Raw genomic sequence first — 20,140 nt, forward strand, 5'->3', positions numbered from 1 at the left:
CCCCCTCACCTTCCAGCAGCCTGTACCCCCTCTCCTGCCTGCAGCCTCTCTGTAATATATGTTATTAGAGGACAGTGTCACCTTCTCACCTTCCAGCAGCCTGTACCCCCTCTCCTGCCTGCAGCCTCTGTAATATATGTTATTAGAGGACAGTGTCCCCTCCTCACCTTCCAGCAGCCTGTACCCCCTCTCCTGCCTGCAGCCTCTGTAATATATATGTTATTAGAGGACAGTGTCACCTCCTCACCTTCCAGCAGCCTGTACCCCCTCTCCTGCCTGCAGCCTCTGTAATATATGTTATTAGAGGACAGTGTCATCTCCTCACCTTCCAGCAGCCTGTACCCCCTCTCCTGCCTGCAGGCTCTCTGTAATATATGTTATTAGAGGACAGTGACACCTCCTCCCCTTCCAGCAGACTGTACCCCCTCTCCTGCCTGCAGCCTCTGTAATATATGTTATTAGAGGACAGTGTCACCTCCTCACCTTCCAGCAGCCTGTACCCCCTCTCCTGCCTGCAGCCTCTGTACTATATGTTATTAGAGGACAGTGTCACCTCCTCACCTTCCAGCAGCCTGTACCCCCTCTCTTGCCTGCAGCCTCTGTAATATATGTTATTAGAGGACAGTGTCACCTCCTCACCATCCAGCAGTCTGTACCCCCTCTCCTGCCTGCAGCCTCTGTAATATATGTTATTAGAGGACAGTGTCACCTCCTCACCTTCCAGCAGCCTGTACCCCCTCTCCTGCCTGCAGCCTCTCTGTAATATATGTTATTAGAGGACAGTGTCACCTCCTCACCTTCCAGCAGCCTGTACCCCCTCTCCTGCCTGCAGTCTCTCTGTAATATATGTTATTAGAGGACAGGGTCACCTCCTCACCTTCCAGCAGCCTGTAACCCCTCTCCTGCCTGCAGCCTCTCTGTAATATATGTTATTAGAGGACAGTGTCACCTCCTCACCTTCCAGCAGCCTGTACCCCCTCTCCTGCCTGCAGCCTCTGTAATATGTTATTAGAGGACAGTGTCACCCCCTCACCTTCCAGCAGCCTGTACCCCTCTCCTGCCTACAGCCTCTCTGTAATATATGTTATTAGAGGACAGTGACACCTCCTCACCTTCCAGCAGCCTGTACCCCTCTCCTGCCTGCAGCCTCTGTAATATGTTATTAGAGGACAGTGTCACCCCCTCACCTTCCAGCAGCCTGTACCCCTCTCCTGCCTACAGCCTCTCTGTAATATATGTTATTAGAGGACAGTGTCACCTCCTCACCTTCCAGCAGCCTGTACCCCCTCTCCTGCCTGCAGCCTCTGTAATATATGTTATTAGAGGACAGTGTCACTTCCTCACCTTCCAGCAGCCTGTACCCCCTCTCCTGCCTGCAGCCTCTGTAATATATGTTATTAGAGGACAGTGTCACCTCCTCACCTTCCAGCAGCCTGTACCCCCTCTCCTGCCTGCAGCCTCTGTAATATATGTTATTAGAGGACAGTGTCACCTCCTCACCTTCCAGCAGCCTGTACCCCCTCTCCTGCCTGCAGCCTCTGTACTATATGTTATTAGAGGACAGTGTCACCTCCTCACCTTCCAGCAGCCTGTACCCCCTCTCCTGCCTGCAGCCTCTGTAATATATGTTATTAGAGGACAGTGTCACCTCCTCACCATCCAGCAGTCTGTACCCCCTCTCCTGCCTGCAGCCTCTGTAATATATGTTATTAGAGGACAGTGTCACCTCCTCACCTTCCAGCAGCCTGTACCCCCTCTCCTGCCTGCAGTCTCTCTGTAATATATGTTATTAGAGGACAGGGTCACCTCCTCACCTTCCAGCAGCCTGTACCCCTCTCCTGCCTGCAGCCTCTGTAATATATGTTATTAGAGGACAGTGTCACCTCCTCACCTTCCAGCAGCCTGTACCCCCTCTCCTGCCTGCAGTCTCTCTGTAATATATGTTATTAGAGGACAGGGTCACCTCCTCACCTTCCAGCAGCCTGTACCCCTCTCCTGCCTGCAGCCTCTGTAATATATGTTATTAGAGGACAGTGTCACCTCCTCACCTTCCAGCAGCCTGTACCCCCTCTCCTGCCTGCAGCCTCTGTAATATATGTTATTAGAGGACAGTGTCACCTCCTCACCTTCCAGCAGCCTGTACCCCCCTCTCCTGCCTGCAGTCTCTCTGTAATATATGTTATTAGAGGACAGTGTCACCTCCTCACCTTCCAGAAGCCTGTACCCCTCTCCTGCCTGCAGCCTCTGTAATATCTGTTATTAGAGGACAGTGTCACCTCCTCACCTTCCAGCAGCCTGTACCCCTCTCCTGCCTGCAGCCTCTGTAATATATGTTATTAGAGGACAGTGTCACCCCCTCACCTTCCAGCAGCCTGTACCCCCTCTCCTGCCTGCAGCCTCTCTGTAATATATGTTATTAGAGGACAGTGTCACCCCTCACCTTCCAGCAGCCTGTACCCCTCTCCTGCCTGCAGCCTCTCTGTAATATATGTTATTAGAGGACAGTGTCACCTCCTCACCTTCCAGCAGCCTGTACCCCCTCTCCTGCCTGCAGCCTCTGTAATATATGTTATTAGAGGACAGTGTCACCTCCTCACCTTCCAGCAGCCTGTACCCCTCTCCTGCCTGCAGCCTCTCTGTAATATGTTATTAGAGGACAGTGTCACCTCCTCACCTTCCAGCAGCCTGTACCCCCTCTCCTGCCTGCAGCCTCTGTAATATATGTTATTAGAGGACAGTGTCACCTCCTCACCTTCCAGCAGCCTGTACCCCCTCTCCTGCCTGCAGCCTCTGTAATATATGTTATTAGAGGACAGTGTCACCTCCTCACCTTTCAGCAGCCTGTACCCCCTCTCCTGCCTGCAGCCTCTGTAATATATGTTATTAGAGGACAGTGTCACCTCCTCACCTTCCAGCAGCCTGTACCCCCTCTCCTGCCTGCAGCCTCTGTAATATATGTTATTAGAGGACAGTGTCACCTCCTCACCTTCCAGCAGCCTGTACCCCCTCTCCTGCCTGCAGTCTCTCTGTAATATATGTTATTAGAGGACAGTGTCACCTCCTCACCTTCCAGCAGCCTGTACCCCTCTCCTGCCTGCAGCCTCTCTGTAATATATGTTATTAGAGGACAGTGTCACCTCCTCACCTTCCAGCAGCCTGTACCCCCTCTCCTGCCTGCAGCCTCTGTAATATATGTTATTAGAGGACAGTGTCACCTCCTCACCCTCCAGCAGCCTGTACCCCCTCTCCTGCCTGCAGCCTGTACCCCCTCTCCTGCCTGCAGCCTCTGTAATATATGTTATTAGAGGACAGTGTCACCTCCTCACCCTCCAGCAGCCTGTACCCCCTCTCCTGCCTGCAGCCTGTACCCCCTCTCCTGCCTGCAGCCTGTACCCCCTCTCCTGCCTGCAGCCTGTACCCCCTTTCCTGCCTGCAGCCTGTACCCCCTCTCCTGCCTGCAGCCTCTGTAATATATGTTATTAGAGGACAGTGTCACCTCCTCACCTTCCAGCAGCCTGTACCCCTCTCCTGCCTGCAGCCTCTGTAATATATGTTATTAGAGGACAGTGTCATCCCCTCACCTTCCAGCAGCCTGTACCCCTCTCCTGCCTGCAGCCTCTGTAATATATGTTATTAGAGGACAGTGTCACCCCCTCACCTTCCAGCAGCCTGTACCCCCTCTCCTGCCTGCAGCCTCTCTGTAATATATGTTATTAGAGGACAGTGTCACCCCTCATCTTCCAGCAGCCTGTACCCCCTCTCCTGCCTGCAGCCTCTGTAATATATGTTATTAGAGAACCGTGTCACCCCTCATCTTCCAGCAGCCTGTACCCCTCTCCTGCCTGCAGCCTCTGTAATATATGTTATTAGAGGACAGTGTCACCTCCTCACCTTCCAGCAGCCTGTACCCCCTCTCCTGCCTGCAGCCTCTCTGTAATATATGTTATTAGAGGACAGTGTCACCTCCTCACCTTCCAGCAGCCTGTACCCCTCTCCTGCCTGCAGCCTCTGTAATATATGTTATTAGAGGTCAGTGTCACCTCCTCACCTTCCAGCAGCCTGTACCCCCTCTCCTGCCTGCAGCCTCTGTAATATATGTTATTAGAGGACAGTGTCATCTCCTCACCTTCCAGCAGCCTGTACCCCCTCTCCTGCCTGCAGCCTCTCTGTAATATATGTTATTAGAGGACAGTGTCACCTCCTCACCTTCCAGCAGCCTGTACCCCCTCTCCTGCCTGCAGCCTCTCTGTAATATATGTTATTAGAGGACAGTGTCACCTCCTCACCTTCCAGCAGCCTGTACCCCTCTCCTGCCTGCAGCCTCTCTGTAATATATGTTATTAGAGGACAGTGTCTCCTCACCTTCCAGCAGCCTGTACCCCTCTCCTGCCTGCAGCCTCTCTGTAATATATGTTATTAGAGGACAGTGTCACCCCTCATCTTCCAGCAGCCTGTACCCCTCTCCTGCCTGCAGCCTCTCTGTAATATATGTTATTAGAGGACAGTGTCTCCTCACCTTCCAGCAGCCTGTACCCCTCTCCTGCCTGCAGCCCCTGTAATACATGTTATTAGAGGACAGTGTCTCCTCCTCACCTTCCAGCAGCCTGTACCCCCTCTCCTGCCTGCAGCCTCTCTGTAATATATGTTATTAGAGGACAGTGTCACCTCCTCACCTTCCAGCAGCCTGTACCCCCTCTCCTGCCTGCAGCCTCTGTAATATATGTTATTAGAGGACAGTGTCACCTCCTCACCTTCCAGCAGCCTGTACCCCCTCTCCTGCCTACAGCCTCTCTGTAATATATGTTATTAGGGGACAGTGACACCTCCTCACCTTCCAGCAGTCTGTACCCCTCTCCTGCCTGCAGCCTCTGTAATATATATTATTAGAGGACAGTGTCACCTCCTCACCTTCCAGCAGCCTGTACCCCCTCTCCTGCCTGCAGCCCCTGTAATACATGTTATTAGAGGACATTGTCACCTCCTCACCTTCCTGCAGTCTGTACCCCTCTCCTGCCTGCAGCCTCTGTAATATATGTTATTAGAGGACAGTGTCACCTCCTCACCTTCCAGCAGCCTGTACCCCTCTCCTGCCTGCAGCCTCTGTTATATATGTTATTAGAGGACAGTGTCATCTCCTCACCTTCCAGCAGCCTGTACCCCTCTCCTGCCTGCAGCCTCTCTGTAATATATGTTATTAGAGGACAGTGTCACCTCCTCACCTTCCAGCAGCCTGTACCCCTCTCCTGCCTGCAGCCTCTGTAATATATGTTATTAGAGGACAGTGTCACCTCCTCACCTTCCAGCAGCCTGTACCCCCTCTCCTGCCTGCAGCCTCTGTAATATGTTATTAGAGGACAGTGTCACCGCCTCACCTTCCAGCAGCCTGTACCCCTCTCCTGCCTGCAGCCTCTCTGTAATATATGTTATTAGAGGACAGTGTCACCTCCTCACCTTCCAGCAGCCTGTACCCCCTCTCCTGCCTGCAGCCTCTGTAATATATGTTATTAGAGGACAGTGTCACCTCCTCACCTTCCAGCAGTCTGTACCCCCTCTCCTGCCTGCAGCCTCTGTAATATATGTTATTAGAGGACAGTGTCACCTCCTCACCTTCCAGCAGCCTGTACCCCCACTCCTGCCTGCAGCCTCTGTAATATATGTTATTAGAGGACAGAGTCACCTCCTCACCTTCCAGCAGCCTGTACCCCTCTCCTGCCTGCAGCCTCTGTAATATATGTTATTAGAGGACAGTGTCACCTCCTCACCTTCCTGCAGTCTGTACCCCCTCTCCTGCCTGCAGCCTCTGTAATATATGTTATTAGAGGACAGTGTCACCTCCTCACCTTCCAGCAGCCTGTACCCCCACTCCTGCCTGCAGTCTGTCTTCATGTAAATCTGTCTTCCTCATATTGTCAATATGCTGCACTTTCTTCCAGTGTCAGGAGGATAATTTTTCCTCTCCGGAATCTTCACCTCCCTGATCCAGAGTCTAGACCCAGAATCCCCTTTGTAAACATACATCCACATAACCCTACGTCCTGCTCCGGGGCCTCCACCACACTTGAGCAGCCCTGAATACCATTTACCATATCACCTGTATCCTGCAGGCAGAGGTCCCGCATTCCTTTGAGACCCCCCCCCCCCCCGGGGTCATGAACCAAAAACTTCCAAAACACAACAGGAGACCAAAACCAGATTAGACGGTCAAAAGTGCGGGAGATTAAGGATCTGGGGGGCAATACCCCCCCCCCCAATTATCATCGTGTAACGCACCTTTTTCTGTCCTCCCCCAACCTGAAATCTGACAGATCTTTCCCGGGGATGTCTCGCGGTCCGGTAAACACGCCGTCTTCACATTTCGTGTCTCTTTGGCGCACTTGCTTTTGGATTTCTTTAGTTTCATAAGAGCTGCAGAAAAGGAAACGCATCGTGAGAGCCGGAACCCCCTCATTCTTCCTGTCCCCCCATAAACGTCTGTGTCATGTGATCAGTCAGTAACGTAGGACCACCCAGATTGCGGCATTACTGGAGCTTTACTGTGAAACTTATTGGATCCATTGATGCACCCGCCGCCCATTAAGACAAAAAAATGAATGGAGACCCTGGGTAGTCGGCAGGTATAATATACAATGATCAGAAAGAATGCCCGCAGGCAAACAAACCCCTTTTCCCAACTACCTCAAAATACAACAGGAACAATATTTTATTACGCTACGTAAAGCAGAACAACACAGATCACATATAGGTTCTTAAAATGGTCACTGCCGAGGGCCGGACATGAAAGTGACTGCTGATACAGATGCAGCAACCACGAGGGCCGTCATAGGTAGCATTAACAAGTTCAATTGGCGAAGTGATAAGGCAGTGGATACGGCTCGCGGCAGGAATTATATACCGTTCTATTAATGCCCCTCATAATGGAGGGCTGTATCTCACTACATTACTCCAGATATATATATAGATCTACAAGTTATATTCCTGATTTGACCAGATCATTATTATGGCGGCATTCAAGCCGTATCTACTGCCGCCCATTAGTCACTGAATCATTAAAACTTCTGTAACTTTGTAATGTATGGTGTGCATATCTCACTATTTTTAAGATCTCCGCTTGCTGTCAGGTCTTCATGTAAAGAAAAAAAAAAAAAAAAGTGTCCCCATTCACCAATGCTTGTCACAGCTGAGGGTTTGCTACGTTTGTATCCAGTCTAGACAATATTATCTGGTCTCCAGACTGACACATAGTAATACTCTCATGGGGGAGAATTGTGCAGCCGATGTGTTTTACTCCGTATGGTCTAGAATGGATACAATTGTAACAAACCCTCATCTGTGAGAAGCATTGGACCAGGGCAGGTTTGCAGCCTCTATATTTTCAAATACTACATCTATTCATGACAACTATCAGAGATCTTGACATTGGTAAGGATTTGAAACCATATTATAAGAAAGTTGCATTTTCAGTATACAAGAATTAAATTTTATTTACATATATTTAACAGGCTGATGTCATTCAGGAGAGTAGGAAAGCTGGGTGACCACCCTGTAGGGGCTGGAGTTGCAGCTATATTGGTAGTAACTCTGCTGTCCTATAACTTGGCAGAAGACAACACAAGATTTACATTTCCTGGGGCTGTTTCTCACGGGCCACGTTGGTTTGATCACTCACCGATATCATTATGTAAACTCTCCGCCGCCTCCCGATAATTCTCATGGATAATAATCTTCTCCACATCAAACGTTTGCTCCATGGTCTCGTTCTTCCGGAGATCCACCTTACCCAGCGACACGCTCCACAGACTTGGCTGTGACCTGGAGGAGGAAGATTATAATTCGGGTTTAATTTCCTTACCTTTGTAAAGATCTCTGCTTGCATTCAGCATGTGGAAACATCCTTATTTACATATTTCTCATAATTGAGGGTTTGTTATAATTGATTCCAGTCTATACTCTGCCATATAAACAGTCAGGACTCCCGACTGATACCACTTACCTGCACTGACACATTGTAGCAACTTTCAGGACAGGAGAGAGATTGCGCTGTGGAGGTACAATTGTAACAAACCTTCAGCTGTGTGAGCAGGACTAGATCTGTATAGGTTTAAGATTTGGGATTTAAAAATTCTAATGTTCCCATCCATTAACAAGCAAAGATCTTAAAAATGGCGATGAACGGACACCAAGTCTATTTGAAGCTTTCTCTTTGGGACAGGAACTTTACTACAATTTATTTAAGACGCGGCACTCAGAGTAACAAAAGTTTGTGAACCCATCATGATCTTGATTATAGTAAATCTGCAGCCAAATCCAAGAAGCTGTACCATTCAGGAGCCTGAGAAAGCTGAGTGACAAGCCCTGTGATGTAATGGGAGTCATCCAGCTTTTCCAGCAACTAACAAATCTGAATAGAAATATTAACAGAAGGCGACGACTCAAGTGGATACTTATTATTTAGAGGGGAGATGCTCCGTAACTTAAAGGGGTCGTCCTAGGTTAGAAAAAAGGCTAGTTCCACAAATAGCGCCACATCTGTGTACAGGATGTGTCTGGTATTGCAGCTCAGCTCCATTGAAGTTGTGGCGCTGTTTCAGGAAGATAGCAGCCATGTTCCTCTATTCCTGGACAGATCGCAGGGATTTATACTGAACACGTCGGGAGACGGCCGGGGGATTCCTTACTGGTACTTACAGGGGCTTCACACAATGTGCCGCAGTCAGGATCCAACACGCAGCAATTAAAGTGCCACCGCAGAGATGCCCGGCATCAAATGATCCAACAGGGCTCTTCAACTGTAGTGATGCCAACCACGGGTGCTCGCCCGGCTGCGCCCTTTTCCCACCGATGATCCTTCCACGGGTCTCAGTAAGGAGGTCTCTGAAGCCGCAGTTGGAGAACGAAACGTTGGCATCGACTGTGGTCGTGGGATGTGCCGTGGAGTTTGGTGGCTTCAGGGTAACGGTCACATTAAGGTGCGGAACTACATACAGAAAAGGTAGTGAGAGAATGGGGGGGGTCACAATTAGATAAGAGGCGGGGTTAAAGGGTAACTCCGCCCAGTAGCATCATTAGCCAATTGCTTTGTTAGTTTGTCTTTGGTTCACCTGTTTACCCTGACGGTATGCTGGGAGTTGTACTATATACCTTAGACTTCAATTCCTCGCCGTTTACAACAACTCTGCTTGCAGTCAGTAAACAGCAAGCTGAAAATCTGTACAGACCTAATACTCCTCACAGCTGAGAGTTTGTTACAGTTATATGCAGTCTAGACAATCAGCAGCACAAATCTCTCTAGTCCTGATAGTTTGTTACAATGTATCAGTGCGGGTAAAATGTATCAATATAGAGCCCAGGCTGTTTAGCTTACAGGGGATTTTCTAGACTAGATACAATAGTAACAAACTCTCTGCTTTGAGTAGTGATTAGGTCAGGAGGAGTTGTTTTTAGACTGTAAATGGTTAAAAAAATTCCATTCACTGACAGCAAGCAAAATGATGAGCAATTGAATTCACAGTGTATATTAGAATGTTAAACTTTATTGATACAAGACTGTGCATTGTGCGAAATGTCAGATATTTACCCGCTGGACAAGCCGATATATTACAAACGTTCCTTTGCAGCCACTCGTCCTTATCTTGAAAGTAACACCACGGCTTCTCACCGCCATCCGGGTTTCTGTGTAATAGAGGAAATGACAGCGGAAATGACGTGCCCCTGTGTCACCGCGCAATAATTTTATGCCCTTGGAGTCTCTGATCCACTAAGATACGTTCGGAAGGAAATCGGGGACAGATGAAAAAAAGCAACACATGACTGCAGGATCAGACTACACAAAGTTTGTTTGTAGTCTGTTACCGTGGAGACACAGGCCTGCACAGGAGCTGTATACACAAAATAGTAAGAATTTGAAACAAAAACACTTGCAAAGTTGCTTCACGTTTTATTTGAGCCGCATTGGAGCGATAATCTAATAGTTGCGAATAGGTCTATAGCCTGTAAATATTTTTTATTAATATTTATTCATTTTTAGTTTTTATCTGAATTAATTTTTTTATTCTTTACTAATTCATTCAAATATTTTACCTTTTAAAGCACATTTAATAACCCCTCCTGGTTGAGGTATTCCGTATTCCATGGTCATTTGCGGTGTTTTTACCTGCAGAAGTTGTGCTCCCCGATCCCAGACTGCCATATGTCAGGAAGAAAGGCATTGACGCTCTCCCTGACGAGGAGGTGGGAGTCCCAGGGAAGGCAGGAGTGTCCGTCCTCCGTATGGCTGGCATGACCGCGGTATCGATTCCCATTGTTCCTGTAGCAATCACTGGATGCTGAGGGGGCAGTTTAATAGATGAGATAAAGTATTGGTAAAGTTCTTTAATCCGGCAGATGTGACCTGGTCTTCATTAATATATTCTGGATTATTGGAGGAAGAGCTGTGGCCAACATGCTTGATACATAGGTCAGCCATGTTAACTTCTATGGGGCTAATTTGTCTGTCACCTGGTCACTCAGACTTCCCCCTCCCTCAGCTCTAGCTGGTAGTCAATTGCAGAATTTCCTGAGGATTGGGGCTGCCGGTACAATTATGGTCTAGGAGGACTGGGAGATATAATGTGTCTCCAATCTTCTGGTTTACTTGAAGGTGAAATGCACTTAAAGCAGAGACCGTACAGCAGGGGTCTCCAACCTTCTGTGAACCTAGTAATCCCTACAGGCCGTCAGCTACCAGAACAGCTGGAGACGTCAGTGGCCTGTGGGAAACATGCGCGGTTCATGGCAGCCTGTATTCTGTGACTGCTCTCAGAGGGTTTCTTCATGTGTTTACTGGCTGCACTAGTCTCTGAAGTCCAGTCCCAGAATACAGGCTGCCATAGTCAGCTGGTCAAGGGGGCGAGTCAGATCACATATAAAAGGAATAATATTTAATACTTGGCTCCATGGGCTTCTCTTTATAGGGGCCGATAGATGGTCAACGACTCCACAGAAGTGTCCAATCCTTTCTACATAAAGATTCTGTCTCCATCAGCACCTGAACACCGCACTTACCGATCTCGCAGAACTTCCCTCTGAAGCTCTTTGGGCAGATGCAGACGAACTTGTGGAGAGGTTTTGCTTTGCAGGTTCCTCCGTTCATACAGGGGTTGTGGACACAGACAGTCTGGACTGCAAGAAGATCATCAAGATAATTACAATCCAAGAAATAATAGTGCGTACAGTCTACAGAGCCGGTGCCGTCACTTTACAGATGTAGCAGAGTTCCCCCGGCTTCATGTACTAACAAAATTTGGGGAGAAGGGAAGCTCTTTGCTGGTCTCCTCCACCAATAAGGGAAAGGGTTAGCCTGAGCGAGGTCAGGGCTCTCCATACCCCATAGCTGAGCTGGTGGGGCTGCCCTCATGGTACATACACCCTATTAACCGCAGCAGCCACATGGAACAAAGAAACAGGACTTCTATGGGAGAGTTTATTGGGTATGCTCTGTGATTTATGCTGAGGCAATTGTGCAGGAAAGGATAGGAGGGGAGCGGTGTCCATCAATTACGGTCAATGGTGGATCCTGTGTTATCTATATATAGGTGTTACCTGTCAGTGTAATCCTGCCTGTGATAATGACTGATTAGACAAGAACACTACAGAACAGGAAGGGTCAGTCTATTATGAATGGTGGATCCTGTGTTACCTATATATAGGTGTTACCTGTCAGTGTAATCCTGCCTGTGATGATAATGAGATGACTGCTGAGAAGTGATCACTACAGAACAGGAAGGATCAGTCTATTATGAATGGTGGATCCTGTGTTACCTATATATAGGTGTTACCTGTCAGTGTAATCCTGCCTGTGATAATGACTGATTAGACAAGAACACTACAGAACAGGAAGGGTCAGTCTATTATGAATGGTGGATCCTGTGTTACCTATATATAGGTGTTACCTGTCAGTGTAATCCTGCCTGTGATAATGACTGATTAGACAAGAACACTACAGAACAGGAAGGGTCAGTCTATTATGAATGGTGGATCCTGTGTTACCTATATATAGGTGTTACCTGTCAGTGTAATCCTGCCGGTGATGATAATGAGTTGACTGCTGAGAAGTGATCACTACAGAACAGGAAGGATCAGTCTATTATGATGCTCAGTGGCCAGAGTGAAAACGGCAAGATTTTAGGACATGTCCGGTGTTTTAAAAAGATAAATATTAGCCATTTAATAGAATTCGGCAACTTTTTAATACACTTTCTTTGCTTGGTCCCATTCACGGACAGCAATAACATCAAGAACCTAGAAACCCAATCCTGCTCAAACAGCTGAAGGCGTTTACAATGTACGGTATCAGTGCAGGAAAGAACAGTCCACGACAGGCTGACCGATGTGCTCGGAGTATCGTCTGCACTGAAACATTGTAACAGTCTCATCAGCTGTGTAAGAAAGATTGAGTTAGGATGGGTTATCAGTATCTACAAGTACAACTGGAAGAGTTTCTATTCACAGACAGAGAACTAGAAAGTGATGAAGCAACTGAATTCTTTATAGTAGTAAATGTACACTCCCAGTCACTGCCTTTATTCCTTTTACCTGTGCTGCAGGTGGGTCCGTGGTACGGATAGTGACACCGACACTTGTAAAACGGAGCATATTTCTTCAGAACACAGTCGCCGAGGCTGCAGCTGTACTGCTTACATGGAGTGATCACTGTTCGCAAAATACGGAGAAAAAAAAAAAGTTACAAAAATGCAAACTACTAAATAAAAATATTTCTAGAATAATTTATGCAGAGCTCTGTTACCAGGAGCAACCACAGTAACGTCACGGAAAAGCCGGACATCAGCAAGGCTGAATTGGCCCATTAAAGAGCCAGAGGAACCCCCAGTGGGCCGCCCGCTGTCAGGTTCATGACGACGCCACCAGGACAACTCCACCAGTAGATTGTTGCTGCTGGGATTTATCAGTTTTATTGTCAGGATAGACTTCGGCCGGTTTCACACACGCGCAGTACGGGCACATTTTTGCCCCATATTACGGATACAGGTTCTAACCTGACCGTGTAAATCTAGGACATAAGACCCACAGTAGGGCCGGGACTTTAACCCATAATATGGCCCGTAATACTCTACAGTGGGCCACATGGACTGGAAAACACAACTAATTTTTTGGAGACTGATCAAAAAAGGGAAATTAAGGGTATTCACACACTACAAATCGTGATTTTGCATTAACCGCGATTTGACCGCACTGTGAATAGACTAGTTATTGGAATTTTACTGTATGTCTGTCACCAAGGCAAGCAGAACATTGGCAGCAGAGTCTCCATTGATTTTTTTAATTGTATGCAAATGTCAATTCCATAGATTTACTGCTTTTACAGTAAAGAATCCTCTTTTTTCAGTGGAGATCAGGAACCTTGTACTGTATTTTCTACAGCAGTGGTGTCCAAATTGTGGGATAGGTATAGATATACATACTTCATTTTCTGGGGTGAGATTCCACATGGTCTATAGAGAATATTCCACAGCCGTACTGCTCTTACAGTGAAGAATCCTTACCGTCTGTGATAAAAGTGACCTTGTGTTCATTGCAGGAGCCATTAGTAAACGGAATGTCTGCTACGGCTTGTTAAGGCTCTGTTCACATCTGTATTTGTCAAGTCCGTTACTCTGGTCTGTCATAGGAACGGAACAACAAAACTGGCGGAGTGCCAGATGCATCACACGATGGACGCCAAAGGCGCCGAACAGACCCCATTTACTTCTAATGGAGTTGATCAGTTCCGTCGTGGTTTCCGTTATCGAATCTGATAATATGGCGCTGCACGCTGCGCTACTTTTCTGTCAAATTGGACAGAATCTTTAACGGAGGCTCAGAACGGAGCCGCCAGCGCAGATGGCAATAGAGCCGGCCGCTTTGTCTTTGTAGAGGATTAATCTCATTAGGCGTTTGATGACCCTGCAGATCTATCAGGGCTCCGCACATGCCGCCATATTGAGCTTTACCCGCAGATCATTTACTCACATTTCTCACAGTTTGATCCGGTGATGAAAGCCGCGCAGAGACACTTATATCCACTTTCCGTGTTCACACATGTCCCGTGGTTGATACAGGGCTGAGAGCTGCAGAAATCTAAAGGAGAGGCTCCAAATTAACAGGTGAAGTGCAGACAACGTATTCAACAATCCCGGGCACCAGATTATACAAATACACCAGTATACAACTCACATTTACTCTCCCCACGCCTGATGAATAGGCGGACACCTCCAGGTGTGATGTCAGAGCTGTGCGCTGACCAATCAGATGCCTCCCTCCTACTGCTCTCTCTCCCCTCTCAAAGAAGGTGCAGCTGCATCCCCCCCCCCCTGACAATGTCCTCTAATAACATATATTACAGAGAGGCTGCAGTCAGGAGAGGGGGTACAGACTGCTGGAAGGTGAGGAGGTGACACTGTCCTCTAATAACATATATTACAGAGAGGCTGCAGGCAGGAGAGGGGGTACAGGCTGCTGGAAGGTGAGGAGGTGACACTGTCCTCTAATAACATATATTACAGAGAGGCTGCAGGCAGGAGAGGGGGTACAGGCTGCTGGAAGGTGAGGAGGTGACACTGTCCTCTAATAACATATATTACAGAGGCTGCAGGCAGGAGAGGAGGTACAGGCTGCTGGAAGGTGAGGAGGTGACACTGTCCTCTAATAACATATATTACAGAGGCTGCAGGCAGGAGAGGGGGTACAGACTGCTGGAAGGTGAGGAGGTGACACTGTCCTCTAATAACATATATTACAGAGAGGCTGCAGGCAGGAGAGGGGGTACAGGCTGCTGGAAGGTGAGGAGGTGACACTGTCCTCTAATAACATATATTACAGAGGCTGCAGGCAGGAGAGGGGGTACAGGCTGCTGGAAGGTGAGGAGGTGACACTGTCCTCTAATAACATATATTACAGAGGCTGCAGGCAGGAGAGGGGGTACAGGCTGCTGGAAGGTGAGGAGGTGACACTGTCCTCTAATAACATATTACAGAGGCTGCAGGCAGGAGAGGGGGTACAGGCTGCTGGGAGGTGAGGAGGTGACACTGTCCTCTAATAATATATATTACAGAGGCTGCAGGCAGGAGAGGGGGGTACAGGCTGCTGGGAGGTGAGGAGGTGACACTGTCCTCTAATAACATATATTACAGAGGCTGCAGGCAGGAGAGGGGGTACAGGCTGCTGGAAGGTGAGGAGGTGACACTGTCCTCTAATAACATATATTACAGAGGCTGCAGGCAGGAGAGGGGGTACAGGCTGCTGGAAGGTGAGGAGGTGACACTGTCCTCTAATAACATATATTAAAGAGAGGCTGCAGGCAGGAGAGGGGGTACAGGCTGCTGGAAGGTGAGGAGGTGACACTGTCCTCTAATAACATATATTACAGAGGCTGCAGGCAGGAGAGGAGGTACAGGCTGCTGGAAGGTGAGGAGGTGACACTGTCCTCTAATAACATATATTACAGAGGCTGCAGGCAGGAGAGGAGTACAGGCTGCTGGAAGGTGAGGAGGTGACACTGTCCTATAATAACATATATTACAGAGGCTGCAGGCAGGAGAGGAGTACAGGCTGCTGGAAGGTGAGGAGGTGACACTGTCCTCTAATAACATATATTACAGAGAGGCTGCAGGCAGGAGAGGGGGTACAGGCTGCTGGAAGGTGAGGAGGTGACACTGTCCTCTAATAACATATATTACAGAGGCTGCAGGCAGGAGAGGAGTACAGGCTGCTGGAAGGTGAGGAGGTGACACTGTCCTCTAATAACATATATTACAGAGGCTGCAGGCAGTAGAGGGGGTACAGACTGCTGGAAGGTGAGGAGGTGACACTGTCCTCTAATAACATATATTACAGAGGCTGCAGGCAGTAGAGGGGGTACAGACTGCTGGAAGGTGAGTAGGTGACACTGTCCTCTAATAACATATATTACAGAGGCTGCAGGCAGTAGAGGGGGTACAGACTGCTGGATGGTGAGGAGGTGACATTGTCCTCTAATAACATATATTACAGAGGGGCTGCAGGCAGGAGAGGGGGTACAGGCTGCTGGAAGGTGAGGAGGGGACACTGTCCTCTAATAACATATATTACAGAGGCTGCAGGCAGGAGAGGGGGTACAGGCTGCTGGAAGGTGACACTGTCCTCTAATAACATATATTACAGAGGCTGCAGGCAGGAGAGGGGGTACAGGCTGCTGGAAGGTGAGACTGTCCTCTAATAACATATATTACAGAGGCTGCAGGCAGGAGAGGGGGTACAGGCTGCTGGAAGGCGAGGAGGTGACACTGTCCTCTAATAACATATATTACATAGAGGCTGCAGGCAGGAGAGGGGGTACAGGCTGCTGGAGGGTGAGGAGGTGACACTGTCCTCTAATAACATATATTACAGAGGCTGCAGGCAGGAGAGGGGTACAGGCTGCTGGAAGGTGAGGAGGTGACACTGTCCTCTAATAACATATATTACAGAGGCTGCAGGCAGGAGAGGGGGTACAGGCTGCTGGAAGGTGAGGAGGTGACACTGTCCTCTAATAACATATATTACAGAGAGGCTGCAGGCAGGAGAGGGGTACAGGCTGCTGGAAGGTGAGGAGGTGACAATGTCCTCTAATAACATATATTACAGAGGCTGCAGGCAGGAGAGGGGGTACAGGCTGCTGGAAGGTGAGGAGGTGACACTGTCCTCTAATAACATATATTACAGAGGCTGCAGGCAGGAGAGGGGGTACAGGCTGCTGGAAGGTGAGGAGATGACACTGTCCTCTAATAACATATATTACAGAGAGGCTGCAGGCAGGAGAGGGGGTACAGGCTGCTGGAAGGTGAGGAGGTGACACTGTCCTCTAATAACATATATTACAGAGAGGCTGCAGGCAGGAGAGGGGGTACAGGCTGCTGGAAGGTGAGGAGGTGACACTGTCCTCTAATAACATATTACAGAGGCTGCAGGCAGGAGAGGGGGTACAGGCTGCTGGAAGGTGAGGAGGTGACACTGTCCTCTAATAACATATATTACAGAGGCTGCAGGCAGGAGAGGGGGTACAGGCTGCTGGAAGGTGAGGAGGTGACACTGTCCTCTAATAACATATATTACAGAGAGGCTGCAGGCAGGAGAGGGGTACAGGCTGCTGGAAGGTGAGGAGGGGACACTGTCCTCTAATAACATATATTACAGAGAGGCTGCAGGCAGGAGAGGGGGTACAGACTGCTGGAAGGTGAGGAGGTGACACTGTCCTCTAATAACATATATTACAGAGGCTGCAGGCAGGAGAGGGGGTACAGGCTGCTGGAAGGTGAGGAGGTGACACTGTCCTCTAATAACATATATTACAGAGAGGCTGCAGGCAGGAGAGGGGGTACAGCCTGCTGGAAGGTGAGGAGGTGACACTGTCCTCTAATAACATATATTACAGAGGCTGCAGGCAGGAGAGGGGGTACAGGCTGCTGGAAGGTCAGGAGGTGACACTCTCCTCTAATAACATATATTACAGAGGCTGCAGGCAGGAGAGGGGGTACAGGCTGCTGGAAGGTGAGGAGGTGACACTGTCCTCTAATAACATATATTACAGAGGCTGCAGGCAGGAGAGGGGGTACAGGCTGCTGGAAGGTGAGGAGGTGACACTGTCCTCTAATAACATATTACACAGAGGCTGCAGGCAGGAGAGGGGGTACAGGCTGCTGGAAGGTGAGGAGGTGACACTGTCCTCTAATAACATATATTACAGAGGCTGCAGGCAGGAGAGGGGGTACAGGCTGCTGGAAGGTGAGGAGGTGACACTGTCCTCTAATAACATATATTACAGAGAGGCTGCAGGCAGGAGAGGGGTACAGGCTGCTGGAAGGTGAGGAGGTGACACTGTCCTCTAATAACATATATTACAGGGGCTGCAGGCAGGAGAGGGGGTACAGGCTGCTGGAAGGTGAGGAGGTGACACTGTCCTCTAATAACATATATTACAGAGAGGCTGCAGGCAGGAGAGGGGGTACAGGCTGCTGGAAGGTGAGGAGGAGACACTGTCCTCTAATAACATATATTATAGAGGCTGCAGGCAGGAGAGGGGGTACAGGCTGCTAGAAGGTGAGGAGGTGACACTGTCCTCTAATAACATATATTACAGAGAGGCTGCAGGCAGGAGAGGAGGTACAGGCTGCTGGAAGGTGAGGAGGAGACACTGTCCTCTAATAACATATATTACAGAGGCTGCAGGCAGGAGAGGGGGTACAGGCTGCTGGAAGGTGAGGAGGAGACACTGTCCTCTAATAACATATATTACAGAGGCTGCAGGCAGTAGAGGGGGTACAGGCTGCTGGAAGGTGAGGAGGTGACACTGTCCTCTAATAACATATATTACAGAGAGGCTGCAGGCAGGAGAGGGGGTACAGGCTGCTGGAAGGTGAGGAGGTGACACTGTCCTCTAATAACATATATTACAGAGGCTGCAGGCAGGAGAGGGGGTACAGGCTGCTGGAAGGTGAGGGGGTGACACTGTCCTCTAATAACATATATTACAGAGGGGCTGCAGGCAGGAGAGGGGGTACAGGCTGCTGGAAGGTGAGGGGGTGACACTGTCCTCTAATAACATATATTACAGAGGCTGCAGGCAGGAGAGGGGGTACAGGCTGCTGGAAGGAGAGGAGGTGACACTGTCCTCTAATAACATATATTACAGAGAGGCTGCAGGCAGGAGAGGGGGTACAGGCTGCTGGAAGGTGAGGAGGTGACACTATCCTCTAATAACATATATTACAGAGGCTGCAGGCAGGAGAGGGGTACAGGCTGCTGGAAGGTGAGGAGGTGACACTGTCCTCTAATAACATATATTACAGAGGCTGCAGGCAGGAGAGGGGTACAGGCTGCTGGAAGGTGAGGAGGTGACACTGTCATCTAATAACATATATTACAGAGGCTGCAGGCAGGAGAGGGGTACAGGCTGCTGGAAGGTGAGGGGGTGACACTGTCCTCTAATAACATATAGTACAGAGGCTGCAGGCAGGAGAGGAGGTACAGGCTGCTGGAAGGTGAGGAGGTGACACTGTCCTCTAATAACATATATTACAGAGGCTGCAGGCATGAGAGGGGGTACAGGCTGCTGGAAGGTGAGGAGGTGACACTGTCCTCTAATAACATATATTACAGAGGCTGCAGGCAGTAGAGGGGGTACAGGCTGCTGGAAGGTGAGGAGGTGACACTGTCCTCTAATAACATATTACACAGAGGCTGCAGGCAGGAGAGGGGGTACAGGCTGCTGGAAGGTGAGGAGGTGACACGGTCCTCTAATAACATATATTACAGAGGCTGCAGGCAGGAGAGGGGGTACAGGCTGCTGGAAGGTGAGGAGGTGACACTGTCCTCTAATAACATATATTACAGAGGCTGCAGGCAGGAGAGGGGTACAGGCTGCTGGAAGGTGAGGAGGTGACACTGTCCTCTAATAACATATATTACAGAGGCTGCAGGCAGGAGAGGGGTACAGGCTGCTGGAAGGTGAGGAGGTGACACTGTCCTCTAATAACATATATTACAGAGGCTGCAGGCAGGAGAGGGGTACAGGCTGCTGGAAGGTGAGGAGGTGACACTGTCCTCTAATAACATATATTACAGAGGCTGCAGGCAGGAGAGGGGTACAGGCTGCTGGAAGGTGAGGTGGTGACACTGTCCTCTAATAACATATATTACAGAGGCTGCAGGCAGGAGAGGGGGTACAGGCTGCTGGAAGGTGAGGAGGTGACACTGTCCTCTAATAACATATATTACAGAGGCTGCAGGCAGGAGAGGGGTACAGGCTGCTGGAAGGTGAGGAGGTGTCACTGTCCTCTAATAACATATATTACAGAGGCTGCAGGCAGGAGAGGGGGTACAGGCTGCTGGAAGGTGAGGAGGTGACACTGTCCTCTAATAACATATATTACAGAGGCTGCAGGCAGGAGAGGGGTACAGGCTGCTGGAAGGTGAGGAGGTGACACTGTCATCTAATAACATATATTACAGAGGCTGCAGGCAGGAGAGGGGGTACAGGCTGCTGGAAGGTGAGGAGGTGACACTGTCCTCTAATAACATATTACAGAGAGGCTGCAGGCAGGAGAGGGGGTACAGGCTGGTGGAAGGTGAGGAGGTGACACTGTCCTCTAAT

The 20,140-nt window shown here is 49.1% G+C and overlaps 1 protein-coding gene across 1 annotated transcript in view; it reads right to left on the reverse strand.

The window, feature by feature from the left end:
• The window catches only part of HABP2 (hyaluronan binding protein 2), a 44,334-nt gene that overhangs the window by 14,449 nt on the left and 9,745 nt on the right, over nt 1–20,140 (reverse strand). The window contains exons 3-10 of the mRNA XM_075842765.1: nt 14,005–14,112; nt 12,571–12,687; nt 11,041–11,157; nt 10,151–10,322; nt 9,575–9,669; nt 8,686–8,974; nt 7,667–7,809; nt 6,271–6,405 (exon numbers count right to left, since the gene is read on the reverse strand). Of these exons, the coding sequence (XP_075698880.1) occupies nt 6,271–6,405; nt 7,667–7,809; nt 8,686–8,974; nt 9,575–9,669; nt 10,151–10,322; nt 11,041–11,157; nt 12,571–12,687; nt 14,005–14,112 (1,176 nt within the window). The remainder of the gene's footprint in view (nt 1–6,270; nt 6,406–7,666; nt 7,810–8,685; nt 8,975–9,574; nt 9,670–10,150; nt 10,323–11,040; nt 11,158–12,570; nt 12,688–14,004; nt 14,113–20,140) is intronic.

Source organism: Rhinoderma darwinii, chromosome 11, assembly GCF_050947455.1.
Source record: "Rhinoderma darwinii isolate aRhiDar2 chromosome 11, aRhiDar2.hap1, whole genome shotgun sequence".
Classification (NCBI taxonomy): Eukaryota; Metazoa; Chordata; class Amphibia; order Anura; family Rhinodermatidae; genus Rhinoderma; species Rhinoderma darwinii.